The sequence below is a fragment of the Dunckerocampus dactyliophorus genome, chromosome 14 (genome assembly GCF_027744805.1).
Source record: "Dunckerocampus dactyliophorus isolate RoL2022-P2 chromosome 14, RoL_Ddac_1.1, whole genome shotgun sequence".
Classification (NCBI taxonomy): Eukaryota; Metazoa; Chordata; class Actinopteri; order Syngnathiformes; family Syngnathidae; genus Dunckerocampus; species Dunckerocampus dactyliophorus.
The window spans coordinates 9,144,857-9,159,583 of NC_072832.1; the positions used below are offsets into that span (position 1 = coordinate 9,144,857).

The following is a 14,727-nucleotide window of genomic DNA, read 5'->3' on the forward strand; positions in this document are numbered from 1 at the left end:
AGGAGGTAGATCTTCGGGACTTCTTTTTTTTTTTTTTTTAAGTAGAGAGTGCTCGCAGGGTGAGCACCCCTGCCATAGACAGATTATGTATGGTCCTGTAAAGGACACAAAATGATAAGGCGGACACAGGGAGGGTTGACAGGTTTGCCAGAATCAGTAGCTCTGATCTTAAAACTTTCTCAAAACTATTTTCAGTCCATTAAATAAAGTCCACTGTATCAACCTATAATGCTTGCAGACGAGCCTTGGATCCTGTACTAAATCAATATTAAATGCAGCCTATTGAGAACACACACAGTTCCCACTGGGCACAGTTCAGCTTAATCGAGCCCCACGTCTATTTAATGAGCTGTAGTCTTACAGCATATGTAAGAGCAATGTGTGATTAAGGCAGTATAAAGAGATGAGTAATTCAGAATGTGGACCTGTGGGAATGTCGCCTGAGAATTGGAGTTGTACATTCAAGCTTACAGCACTCCAAATTATTGATTACACGCTCATTGTGTCTGATTGGCCTTAACCTCAGAAGCACTTCTCACTGGAAGACCTCAGCTGTGGATTATCACAGCGAATCAATGAATGTTTTCAGTTGTCTTTCTGTTCTCAGGGAAAAGCCATTCGTCATTACCACAGTGATCAGACAGATTAATAGACATTTGAATTTGTAAGGGGGAGGGAGACGAAGCGCTGCTCTGATGAGCTGAGTAATGTCTTCCTTTCCGCCCTCCTGATCTCTTCATCTCCGACATGACACGACACTCAAAAAGCTGACTCGGCAAACCCCGTTCGAATGACAAGACAAAGCAAACATGACATTTGGACAGTAGATCATGTAATGCTCCATTTTAAAAAGTCATAAACAAAGTTAAGAATATTACTTGAAGGCTGTGGTCAAACGCGACATGGACAGTACTGATGAAATAGAGACATACATCAGTTTGACACCTTACATCTACCGAAATCTGGACAACTCCATACCCCCAACTTGCCTAAACTTCCCCAAAGAGAACCCCGACCTCAACCACACGAAACACATTTGGGATCAACAGAGATTGCGAGCCAGGCCATGTCATCCAACGTGTGGAAGTTGCAACTATACAGAGTAAACTCAATTTAGAAACCGTATCATCCCATCTGAATAGAAATAAATGACCCATATGACTGGCTAACTTGTTGAGAATGTAGTTTGTCTGAAACCCCCTCTCAATAAAAGATCACAAACTCCCTGCCAGACTACCAGAGCACAGTCGACTCGGCCAAGCCCAACACTTCCACTGGAGACGTAACCAGGAACCTCTTTGATCGTGTCCACACCGACAGTGATGCTGTATAAAACACAGTAGGAGGCATTGCAGCTTACACAACACCTGTGGAGACAGTGATTATCACTAAGAGGCTGGCGGCTCCACTTCACATCCCCCTTTGCCAAAAAGCTTTATCAAGTCATGTAAACTGTGTCCTGAGCAACAGTGCAATGTTGGAGCATACTGAGAATGACTCAAGACTGAGATACTTTCCGGCACACAGATACATAACTCATTCGATGGCAAGCGTCTGCCAAGTATGTGTGTGCATCCATCCATCTTCTGAGCAGCCTAAGCAGGGAATCCCAGACTTCTTTCTCCCCGGCCGCTTTGTCCAGCTCCTCTCGGCGGATCTCAAGATGTTCCCGGGACAGTTTAGAGACCTAGTCTCTCCAACGTGTCCTGTGTCTTCCCCGAGACCTCCTCCCGGTTGGACGTGCCCTGAACACCTCCTTAGGGAGGCATCCGAGACGCCTAACATACTGTAACTTAAACTGTCGCAATTAATCAAACTATTTTTGTAATTGTTTTTTTTTAAATTTAAAACTGTCAATATCCTCTGATTTCAGCCTCTCCAATATGATTTTTAAGTTTCCCTAGTCAACCATGAAAGCAGACCTACAGTATTATCTTTGTGTTGTAGGCAAAACACATCAGCTCAGTGATCGACATTTTTGCCTCTTTTCTGATATGTTTTCGACCAAACCGCTAACCGTTTGTGTTTGATTTATATTGATTTGGTCCGTCTAGAGCCTAACCGATTACTAGATCAATCGAAACAAGCTTCAGATGAACCAACTAACAAAATAATCGTTAGTTGCAGCCTTACGCATAACACAACATCCACTCTTCAGGGACAACTTTAGGAAAAAATGTGTTTGAGAATTTTTGTGCACAATTTCCACTCATGTTTGTCCCACGTGTATTATATAATATTTGAATGTGTGTCAAAACTGCTTTCTGGTCAATTCTACAAACAAACACACTCAACTCTCCCTTCCTTGTCCACTTCTTGTGTCTGTTTATTACCCGGAGTCTCTTTTCCCTTGACCAACATATTTTGCAATAAGTTGGGCAACAGAGGTCTGTGTGTACAGTGGAGACCATAAACACAGACCTGTAGTGTCAGAGGGCAGACAACAGCCTGTAGAAACTCATTCATCTCCTTTTGTTTCTCTGGAAAATCAGTGTGCAGTCAGACAGTAGTGGCCCTGCAACATCTGATGGTTTCATCCCAGTTGAAAGATCAAAACATACCATTTAGTGCCTCTTCTTCAGCAAAGATGACCTCTGCATCTCAACACTTCACCTCCCTCGTCATCTAGTGCTGCCGCGCCTTTCATTTCAGCCTCGCTGTCTCTTCTCCTGTCCTGTGTCACCCCCTACCACTGCAGCAGCACACCGGGGCAGCATCCCATGCGTGAATATCAACAAAGAGGATTTGTCACCTAACACAGCCATTAAACTGCTGCTTGCTTAGGTTACATAGCGTGATTTAGTTCCATAGGAAAATAGGATTCATCACTCTAAATGCTCACCAGCGTAGACACAGTGCGGATCCCTGAGAGTTCAACTGTGATAAATGAAATTATTTGTTAAAAATCTTGGTTGTAAACTCCAAACACACAGCCTGTAATCCCTGTGGATACATGGACTGATATATTGTCATTATGACATTTGAAACATTTCCTAAAGCAAAGGACGATGATCTTCACTATCGCCAATGATTTGGTGTGTGGCGCACATTTCAACTGTCATTAGAAATTAAGAGGAATGTTCAACATCTGTATGAACAGCAAGCGTGAAAGAAAGGATGTTTTCCTTTTACTACAACTGACTGAGCAGAATAATCTAAATCCGCCATTCCTCACCGATATGTGTTCTTCAGTTCTGCCCGGCTGCTTTGGTTGATTTAATGACAACACACAGCTGGATGTGAGGACGTATGTACAGAAATGGACAAAAAGTGCAGTGATAGCAATTGCAGGATAGTATGGACACCAAGAAACCAAGAAGCAGTACAACAACAATAAACTGCAAGTGTAAAAAAAGAACATGTAGAGAGACTTAAAGCAACGCTGTGGAATCCGTGGAATAAACTGTGCCACAGTAAACTAAATGATACAATTGAATTAATACAAGCAGATTCTTATACTGTAGTCCTAATAGTTAATTATCAATGATGGAAATCCATATCGCAGCTTCACTCACGTTTTTTCAAAAATATAATAATTCATGCACTTTCATGGTTGAAAGAGCAACCTATTAGTAAAAAAAAAAAAAAAAAAAAAGCATTTTTTTGGCCTAAATTAAGCATTTTCATGTCTAAAAATGGCTAAATGACCACAACATGCAAATAAGGCATTCAGAAGATGCATTAAAGCCGCTGTGAATAATATGTAGTATTCTACATTGGTCACTAGGTGTCAGTAATGTATAATGTAATGTTCGGTGAGATACCCAAACGCCAGACTTGATTGCTGGAACAACAGGCTTTTATTGCAGGTTTGAACTATCCTACATCAGGCACAATAATCCCTAATAAAAACACGGGCCGCTGTTGCAGCCGTAACCTGAACCAAGTACATTTATAGCAACACACACACAAGCACAAGTCTTATTTCCTGTTATTACGTCCATTATATTCGGTAATATGAGTGAAAAGGTAAAATGTTCTGCTGGAGCTCCTTGGCTGCCGCCTGTTCCATTTTGCAGTGCACTGCTGGCCCTGCCGGGGTGGAGCCACCTGCACGCACCTGGGAGCAATTCCAATCAGCCCTTCTTAAGCCATTGCACACTCTCTCGCTGCCAGTTTGTTGCAACGTCTACGCTCGCTTGTGCTACCCTGCGTGTATCCTGCTTGTTGGCCATTGTTATGTTATGACTGTAGTTTTCGTGAGTAAATATGAAAGTCCTGTTTTTTTTTTTTTCAGCAGCTCCCTTAATTACATTTTGTACCATGTGGCTTGGCCCCGTTTTTTGTGTTGGACTTTGTTTTTCTATTTTTGTCATTTTTCCACTCCTTTTGAGTGTGCTTTTTGTTATTAAATATTTTTTCTTCACATTTGTCGTCGTCTCTGCTTTGGGGTTCAACCACTGGTTGTTCACCATTCCTAACACATAGGGGTGTTATTTCATGACTAGAGGGCTCTAATAATGTTAAAATCTGGATTTAGAAGGGCGTAACCAGGTTTTCCATGTTCTGTCTACGTAAAAATATTTCATTTATGAATAAGGAATCCTACTTCAGAAAAATTCACTTATCACGGTCATCTCGGATTGCTGTATTCATTTAAGGGCGCAGCTAGGACAGGCTCCAACTACTCTTGTAAAGTTATTTTTTTTTGCCCCTCACATGTCAATTACATTTATACATTATTGTTAAAGCCTATCAAAATGTAGTAAGACGAGCTGATTTTGCCACTCAATAATGTAGAAATAATTATATAATTCAAATTCTAATATCTCCATTAGAATAATATTTTTTAATGTTCAGTCCCAATTAATACATTTTCACATTTTAGTTGCCTTCGTAAGATGGTATACGCAGGTACACCTGCAAAATCTTACAGAATAACATGACGTGATCATGTTAACAATGTTTATTAAGCGTGTAGTTTGCACTTTATACACTGCACTATGTCAAGCTACATAATGCAACCAAAATATATGTGATGAGTTACAGTAATCGGCAATCATACTTAATTACTTCTAAACATGCAATATTACACACTGATAAATATAAATGAATGCATTTCTGATTATGCCAACTTTTTAAATGATTTATATTGGATCTCATTAGTTGATGGAGATTGCGTAGTAAACTGTGCATAATGATTTTATGTCACTTTGTAAATGTACCTCCAAATGCATATAGATGATGCAAATATATTGATGGGCCACAGTCTGAAATATATGTACAAGACAAGTATATATTTATAAGCCTTCCCGCCCTGGCAATCAATGCTGAGCTTTCCCCAAAGGATGAAGTCACATCACAACTTCCACATGGCAACGCAACAAGAATTACGACAGGCACCTTGCCAGCAACCGCCACCACCAAATAAACAACTTTTTCCACATCATACGTTGCCCCCCCCCAACACTTTTTTACGACTCTGCCAATTTGATAACGCTGAAATCCTTCCTAGAGCTCACACATTGCTCTGCCTTTTCTCGGAGACCTCATAGTCCACAGTCCCCGCTTCCTTATATTGCGTTCCATTTGGGTCTGTCAGTCAAGGTGTCAGATATGGACTCTTCATTTCAGATTTTTTTTTTTCCCTGTTCTGAATGAATTCCATGAGAGTGACGCTCAATGGGAGTGACACTCGGAGAGGCTAAGTGTCAGAGGCAGACGCTCACTACATAACAAATGGGTAAAAAGGCTACATCTCCTATTGCAATGTGAAAAATATCTTTGATTTAAAAGATAGGACAATACTTGTTTTACACTTGAATTTACCATATCCACATTCCTTTGCCACCTTACACTTAGCAGGAGTGACGGATCATAAGGAACACCTGCAGGTACAGTATTAACCTGAGGCTTGTCAAGCATAATTAGCTAACTCATAATTAAAAACGACAACTGTAAATTCTTGGAATATTTGTGAGGTTTTTTTTCCCCTCCTGGGGATTTTTAGCCGTGTGCTTCTAGTTCCAACTTCAATGACTGTTCATTTGATTCTCTCATAGGCGTCTGTTCTAATAGAATCTGCTGTCATCCTTTGCACCACTGGTGAACATTTGAAAAGATATGGCTGCATTTTTCATTTGAACCCTCCTGTTATGTTATGGTCAAATTGACCCATTTTAGCGTTTCAAAACATAGGCAAAATAGTTCCAAGTACTGTATTATTTTAATATGTTTCACATTAAAATAATGTGTTGTGTAATCAACATAACAAAATTAAAATTAAATAATTGTATATATTTATTTATTATATAGTTAATATAATTACATACAATTACAAATCATATAACAAACACATGAACTAAAAATAAAAATGGTTTATACTTGCATGTTTATATCACATTGATACTGTTCGGGCCAATTTGACCCAGCAGTCGGTACAGTTAAAAAAAAAATACACATTTTGAAGAGATCTTTTATTGTGGCCAGCCCAAAGCACACCTGTGCAATAATTATGCTGTCTAATCAGCATCTTGAGGTGAAATGGCTATCACAAGAAAAGGAGAAGTGCTCACTAACACAGACTTAGATTTGTTCATATTTGAGAGGGGAAAAATGGCTCTGTAGACATTGTTTAAAAAAAAAAAAAAGTTTAGATCATGAAAGATGGGTGCCAAAACAATTGTTGCGTTTATATCTTATGTGATTTAAAAATAAACAAAACGTAATGGAAAAACTTTGATATATTTGCCTTTCAAAAGTAGCAAATTAGTGAAACATTGAAACAAGCTTGAACTTGTATTTTCTTTAGGGAAAAACGAGCAAATGATCCTAATTGAACCATTACTTGTGACCATGTGACACCATTGCACAACAAGTTGATAGAGTAGTTATTGGCATTATTGATGGAATATTAATGCGTATTTGGATTTTCTTGTTTTGGATAAGTAAACATGCACAGGGTCGAACTGACCTAGGTTGCTGTTCTTGAGAAATTACCACAACAGGAGGGGTCAACCAAACATTTTAACTTGCTTGTATTCAGTTTAACGTGCACATGTAGCAACTTCAATCGATGACACCGTGGAAACAGCGAAACGAATTTCCCAGTATCACAACATGAAGATTGGTCTCTGGGATCATTAGAACATTATGACTTTGAAGCAAAGAAAACTTCATTTAAAATTAAGTCGCATCGAGTTACATATGAATAAATAAATAAGTGTGTGCCAGGTACTTCCCAGCAGGCACACCTGAAGTCACCGCGCGGCTACCTGAGATAATAGCGTACACCTGACACCGCGCATGCGCATGACAGACTACTCACTTGCCTCCTAATTACACACATTAAACTATAAAATCTGCAACATAAGTTGTTGGCTAACTTTAAAAACACTTCGTCATACCACTAAACTGATGTTAGCATAATTTTATTTTGAGCGAAATGATGCTATCCATATACAACGATTGCATTAAAGTTGGGTGAAATGCCTAACAAATAAATGTGACACGACTTCAGCCAAAATATCTCCCTTCAAATGTCTTCCAACACGATCTCTGCAAACGCCGTCTACCATCAGACACGATGAGAAGGATGATTATGAGGATGATATTGTCCTACCTTCCTCATCCGCGTCCGTCTCCGGCTGAGCACCTTTAGATTGGATCTGTTGTCCTGCTGTGATGCCTCACCAAGAATGTTCTCCCCCACTTCGCTCCCTCTCTCCCTCCCAGCCTCTCTACACTATCTCTCCCGCCGCCTCGACTGTAGACGCACCTCGCCCTGGTCACCACCCATTACGCATCCCACAGAAAGCTCACCTGCATGCAACGCATTGCGCAGCTTAACTATCTGCACAGGTGCAGCCTTGTTGTTGTGGATGTGTGGTTCCTACAGGTGAGCAACGTCACAGTTTTTGTTTTTTTTTACTCGACAATACTCAATATTGTCGGCACACCATCATAAAATGATTTCCAACGTTTTGATATATTAAAATAATCATAATATTAAATAAAGACAAGTTTCAAGACCAGTATTAAGATGTGTCATGTATGCATATACAGTATGTTTGAATTGGAATCTGCGTCAAATGTAAGTGGGGGGGGAAAAGGGAAATAATTTCTCTAAGGGTTTAATTAGTAAGGACGGAATTGGATGAAAAATCGCCCCTGGATATTATTATTTATATTAGATAGTCCACAGGTTGTGCAGCATTTGATAGTATAATAGCGCCACCCAGTGTAAGAAATAAGAATATAAAAAAAGACTAGAATATCCAAAAGGTACTCTGAAGTATAGAAAAACATACATTTCATGCTGCTGTGGTTGTGTTATGCAGTATGTGCCTTACATCAATGGATGTGAATAATTGTGCTTCAATATTTTAAATAAGAACACACAAGCCATCTACAGCAGGGGTGTCCAAACTTTTTCCACCGAGAGCTGCATATGGAAAAATTAAAGAATGTTGGGCGCCACTTTAATATAATTGGTGTATAAAATTTATAAAAAGGCAAAAAAAACCCCAACACTGATGCACTACAAGTCAAAAGTTTCAAAACACCCCAATTTTCATTTATTGTTGTTACGTTGCAGTTTGTCTGCATGACTCCAAGGTGCAGAGACAGAGGCAAAGTGCAAGTAAGAGAGTCTTTATAGAAGCACAGGCAGGTGCAAACAACCACTGCCACTAGATTGAAGGCAAAAAGCCGGACCAGCATGAGACGGTGAAAAACAAAGTAAAGCACAGAAAGGAAAACATTTACATGGAAGTAGCAAAAGAGAATGCATACAAAACTTTGTTTACCGTAACTTGAGGGAAGACATGAGACGCAATGTCTCTCCTGCAGATCACGCAAAGAATCAGTAACTAGCAGCGACCAGCTGAGCTACATGACAGCGCACCAATCAATCAGAGCCAGGTGTGCTCACAGCATTACCGGCAGAAAGTAAAGCTGCTGGCAATGGGTGAGAACACACAAAATGGATGCACAAAATAAGGGCACAAAACAGGAAATAAGGAAAATCAACACAAAAGAGTCCAAGCTGTCAAGCAAAAGTCAAGTTCATCCACACCAGACTCTGTCATCCATGTCTTTATGGACCTTGCTTTTCATGTTGGAAGAGGAAGGGGCCCGCTCCAAACTGTTTGCACTAACCTCTTTGCACTGTGCGCCTCAGCATCCGCTGACCCCTCTCCGTCAGTTTACATGGCCTACCACTTCGTGGCTGAGTTGACTCGCCTGCACAGAGTCCTGACACGCTTTGCTTGACAGCTTGGACTCTTCTGTGTTGATTTTCCTTATTTCCTGTTTTGTGTCCTTATTTTGTGCATCCATTTTGTGTTTCTCACCATTGCCGGTAGCTTTACTTTCTGCCGGTAACGTTGTGAACGCACCTGGCTCTGATTGGTGCGCTGTCTTTTAGCTCAGCTGGTCTCGCTGCTAGTTACTTTCACAAATGTTTGTCAAAACAGTCTGCATGCATAGGGTGCTTGATTTTATACACCTGCGGCCAGGCCACGTGATTAGGACACCTGATTCTGATCATTTGGATGGGTGAGCAAATACTTTTGCTAATATAGTCGCCCGTTTTAGTGTGACCACAAGTTTGAACAAGACCAAAACACTCTAGCCAAAGATTCTGCTGCCACCTGCTGGAAATGTAGATGTAGTGCATTTGACATTTTTTCTGTAGTAGAATCATTCACATCGTCACGTTGACTGGAAAAAAACTGTTTTAATTTTGACCATGCAACAGTTGTGACTATTATCTGAGACTATAGACGCGAGTAACCCTCGACACACCAGAAAATGCAGAGGAGCAACTAAACTTGCAAAACAGTGCATCACAGGAGTTGATAAACACCCTCATTTTGTATGACAGTAGGCAAACTTTTAAAGCCGTGCATCTTTGGCACTGCACCCATTATGATGTAATTAGCAGGGGACAACATAAAGCACTGTCCTTAAAGTCAAATAGAAAAAAACAGTAAAAAAAAAAAACAACCTGTAGACGACTTGAGTCGTCCACAGTTTGATTACCCAATATAGTAGACATAATAAAAGTAAATAAGCCATTTTAGCCATAATAAGAGCTCGTGTGTGTCGCTATAAATATGTTCCCTAGGGGATCTGAGTGGCAGGCAGACAGGAAGTGACATCAGAGGCTCAGAGTTGAGCTCTAGCTTGGCGTGGGTTACTGCAGCAACAGTAGCTCGTGTTTTTCTTAGGGATCATCGTGCTTGTTGTGAGATAATTCAAACCTGCAATAAAAGCCCGTTGTTCCGGCGATCAACTCTGGTGCGTATGTGTCTCACCGAACATTACAGTAACATTACACTACATAACATACCATTACATAGTGATGATAACTTTCTATATATCACATTTGAATTTTAGTTCATTTAGCCATTTTTATGCTTAATTTAGGCAAAAAAAGATGTGACATTTGCTTCAATATGCATATTTCTTTTTTAGAATTAAACACGACAGCAAAACAGCCTGATTTATTGATATCCACAGGCAGCATGCAGACCAGTAGTAACAATCCCACGTCTTCCTTCTGCAGCCAGGTGGCTTAAGAGCCTTTGATGGCAGAGCGGCTACAGGTGTTCCTCATGGCGCCGTCCACTCAGGGAATGAAGGAATCTAAAAGGAAGCAAAGACGTCAAAAGGTGACAACACCGAATGAGGCAGAACCATAACCAACCCTAACAATAGGCTCGCTTTTATAAGTTGATTTATTAAAGAAAGTGCATATACATGCATATTTGTCATGGGTGATATGATTGCAGATATTTCAACACTTTGGTCAATAAGTTGATTCTCTGTAGCAAGGTATTGCTGCCAGTAGATAGCTATACATATACCCGTGAAGCATGGCATGCAACATCTTGGCTGGATCACTGTATATGTACATCTGGTGCCCATGATAGTCCCCAGAAAGAGATTTTGTATGATCTGGTTACAACAGACCGCGCACCCGTCTCCGTGACTTTAAATGGTGAGTCTACCAGCGCTAACAAGTTACGATAATCATCAACAAAGTGGGAAATTAGATTGGTTGAGGCTTGCAGAAGCTGGTTTCCGGCATTACAATTCACTGACTGATAAGAGTCTAAGTAATATTGACATACCTCTCGAGGCTATTTTGTGTGGCGACATTAACTGTAAGAACCAAAAGCATAATAATGATTTATTTATCATGTATTATTAAAAGAAATGAGCAAGCCATGAGGACAAAGTCTATGGACAAAAAGCTTCAGCAAAATAATGTCTATGAATTCTGGAAAGAAGTTAAGGTTATTAATAATCGGAAGATGCACCTGCCATCTAATATCGATGGGGTTATGGAGTCTGAAAACATTGCTGAACTGTGGAGAAAACATTGTAAGGATATTCTTAACTCTGTTAAGAGCGATGAAGTTAATTGATGTTTCTTACAATGATGGCGTGATTATCAGACCTGAAGAGGTGTATCAAACCATTGAGCAATTGGCAGTAAACGAAGCATGTGGCCTTGACCAAATAACAGCAGAACAACTGAAATATGCAAGCAATAGAATTTCAGTATTGCTTGCTATGTGTTTTTCTGGATTGTTAATGCATGGCATCCTGCCTGATTCTATGTTGTCTATTTTATTAGTGCCGGTAGTCAAAGACAAAACTGGCAAAATATCCAGCATGGAAAAATAAAAGGCCAATTGCTCTGGCTGGTGTACTATCCAAAGTACTGGAACGAATACTTTTGGATAGGTTTCAAAAATATATAAGAACCGGTGACAATCAATTTGGTTTTCAAATAGTCCAGCACAGACTTGTGCATATACAGTATGCACTGAAGGAAATAGTCAGTAAGTATAGAAGACAGAACACTGAGTTTTCTGGACGCATCCAAGGCCTTTGACCGAGTAAATCATGGCAAATTGTTTGTCAAACTACAAGAGCGAGGGGTTCCTCCATATTTGATAAGGATTTTACACTTTTGGTGTAAAGCATGCAAACTAGATGGGGTAAGAGTGTATCTTTATCCTTCCTAGTGACGGTGGAATGCTGTCATCTGTTCTTTTCACTCTGTATATGGATGATAGTTGATATACACTAGTTTATATGGATAATACAAGTAGCTTTGACTGAGCCATTACAAAGTGACACAAGGTATTCCTCATGTTGTCGGACACATTGGAGCAAATGTTTGTACTTATTCTAATTACTATGGACATCAATGATTATACAGTATGTGTGTCTTGTGTTGTGTTTTTGTGGTGTATTTTTATATACCGTGATATGGACCTGTGTGTCTGAAGTGAAGTTTCTATTACAGGACGTGAACAAACTGAGTAATTGCTGCGACAAGACAAGGGTAGAATTGCATAAACTTTTCGGGCAACTGTAAAAATGGGATGTATTTCAATGTAACCTTGTTATGCATGCACCGTGCACTTTTCACTTGCAGTCAAATCATCTCTCAGTCCTTATTAATTTCACACTTCTGTGTTTGTTTTTGTGTGTTGTGCTGTGCGTTCGCTTTTTCAAGAGATGTTCACTGTGAACACAATCCTCACTTGCCGATGTGCTGATAGTATTTACCTGGTGAAATACTGTTTTATTATGTTTTGATATCCAATGGGGTTGTTGTTATGATTTTTTTTTTTTTTTTACACAAGAAGATAAGACACGTCTTGGGCTGTGGAGAACAGCTTCTGTGTGGCCATGCACGTTGTTTAAAATAACCCCTGAGATTGAACAGATGAAAGTATACCACCATTGCTCATCACGGTTCATAGTGTGGACATGGTACTGCGCCCCCCTCCCGAAACCTGTTCCAACGTTGAGCAGCTGCCTGTTTATGCACCAAGTGAAAGGGAACCTAAGCTGTGCAGCAGTTTGCTAATGACCAAACAGCTGTCACCCTCCTAACACTGGCACGACTACAGAAGCTTCCCTTGGTACTCTTAAACATGTAAACAAATGATGGCAAAAGTTAATGTGCTGAATATTGGTGATGTTTAAATACTACAGGTGGGGGTTGTCATCGGTGGTGCTTTCCAAGTATGGTGATGGTTATGGTTTTTAGTTTATTTCGAACACGCATAACAAGGTTGCAGTGAAATGCAGGAAATGACTTGTTTACATTTACACAATTCAACATTTACATCATGCGCATCATAACAGTGGTGTGCAGTCAGGGCCAGCCAACCTTCTCCGCTGGCCTAACTACTACCACCAGCACTGACCTACATTCACTACCTACCTACAGTAGTGTATGTGTATGTTAGATTTTTTTTCAGAAGGAACTCCTGTGTACTGATGGAAATTTCAGCTCTTTTGAGAGAGCCGGTTGTTTTGGCTCGGCTCACTAAAAAGACTCCAAATGGCTCCTCAGATTTTTTTTCTGTCTTAATTTATTACCCAATTATGTGTATTGTGTAATATGAATCACTGATGTAAAAAATACATTACATCAAATATTTATTATTTAAATGGATTTATTTAAACCTCAAAGAACAGCTACAAAGTACAACTTTATATTTTGACTTTATTATGCACAATGACAAGTGAATTTTCCATTTTTGCCGTTGCTTTCTTGTGAAGTTATATTTTCAGAATGTGCGACAGGCCAATAAAAAACAAACGGCTACTACAAATGACCCACGGGCCGCACTTTGCACACCCTTGGTGTAAGCCATCTTTCGTCCAAAGGCAGCTGGGATGGGCTGCAGCTCATGCAAATATCAATCATTCCATGATTAATTTCATAACCCTAACAGATGAAGATGATATGATCCCAGTTTGGATTTAACTAAAAATAAAAAAAATGGCTTTACAACTCAAGTTAATTTTATGACTAGGATGTAAATATAGCTGCTTCCATGAAGTGTGTGTGAGAAATGCTCTTCAGGAAAAACTTGCCAAAGTATAATGAGCAGCGAGAAGGAGTCTATTGAGCTAATCCCTCTGCAGCACGATGAGTCACTTTGTCTCTGAGGATATCCTCAACGCTGGATTGTGCTTGCTCCCTAATGCATGCCAGTGATCAGGAGCATTTTGTAATTTCACTTTCATACGCTGAAAAAAATGATGGTGTTCATCGGTCTGCCTGGATGTGAACAGAATGAACCATCAGAATCATGAGCACTGAAATGCCGGGGGGAAAAAGCACATTGATAGCGGGGAATAAACTTGTCAAGAGCTGAGGGCTGAATGCTGCTAGACAGTTTTAAAGTTTCATATCACCTTGGAAGCTTGGAATCATTTCATGTTTCCCCTTGCTTTGTGGCATTTATTTGCTCAAAGCTAGCAAACACTTCAAGCACATCACCTCAGAAAAAAGTGGAAACCCGCGTGTGTACATTCATTTCATCTAAATTGGGACTCCGGCTATAAGGAATCTTGGAAACAACATAAATGCATTATTGTGAATTTTGGCCTGCAGAGATTTTTTTTAGGAGTCACGCTTATTGCCAAGAATGCTTGCAACTCAAACAAAGAATTTACCTTGCATTGGCGCAAAAGGATTCTTTTTATTTTTAATTACAGCATATGAACGCTCTTACAGGCCGAGCCTGGCCCTTTAAGAAGAACTGCATTGTGGGAAGTTGAGTGTCTCTTTTGTCCCCTCTCTCGTCTGCCTGCACCGCCCATTGTTTTCTGCGTCCTGATTGGCTGCAGACCATTGTCAATCAATCTCCTTCGTGCCGCCATGTCTCCTGTGTCATCGTTAGCTTGCTAGCTAGTAAAATAATCTCCGGTTCGAAGGAGGAGGACTGCAACAGGAGGAGTACT

The 14,727-nt window shown here is 40.1% G+C and overlaps 1 protein-coding gene across 1 annotated transcript in view; it reads right to left on the reverse strand.

The window, feature by feature from the left end:
• Positions 1–7,672, reverse strand: part of cdh23 (cadherin-related 23) — a 204,952-nt gene extending 197,280 nt beyond the window's left edge. The window contains exon 1 of the mRNA XM_054798231.1: positions 7,562–7,672. Within this exon, the coding sequence (XP_054654206.1) occupies positions 7,562–7,570 (9 nt within the window). The 5' untranslated portion in view covers positions 7,571–7,672. The remainder of the gene's footprint in view (positions 1–7,561) is intronic.
• Between the last annotated feature and the right edge of the window lie 7,055 nt (positions 7,673–14,727).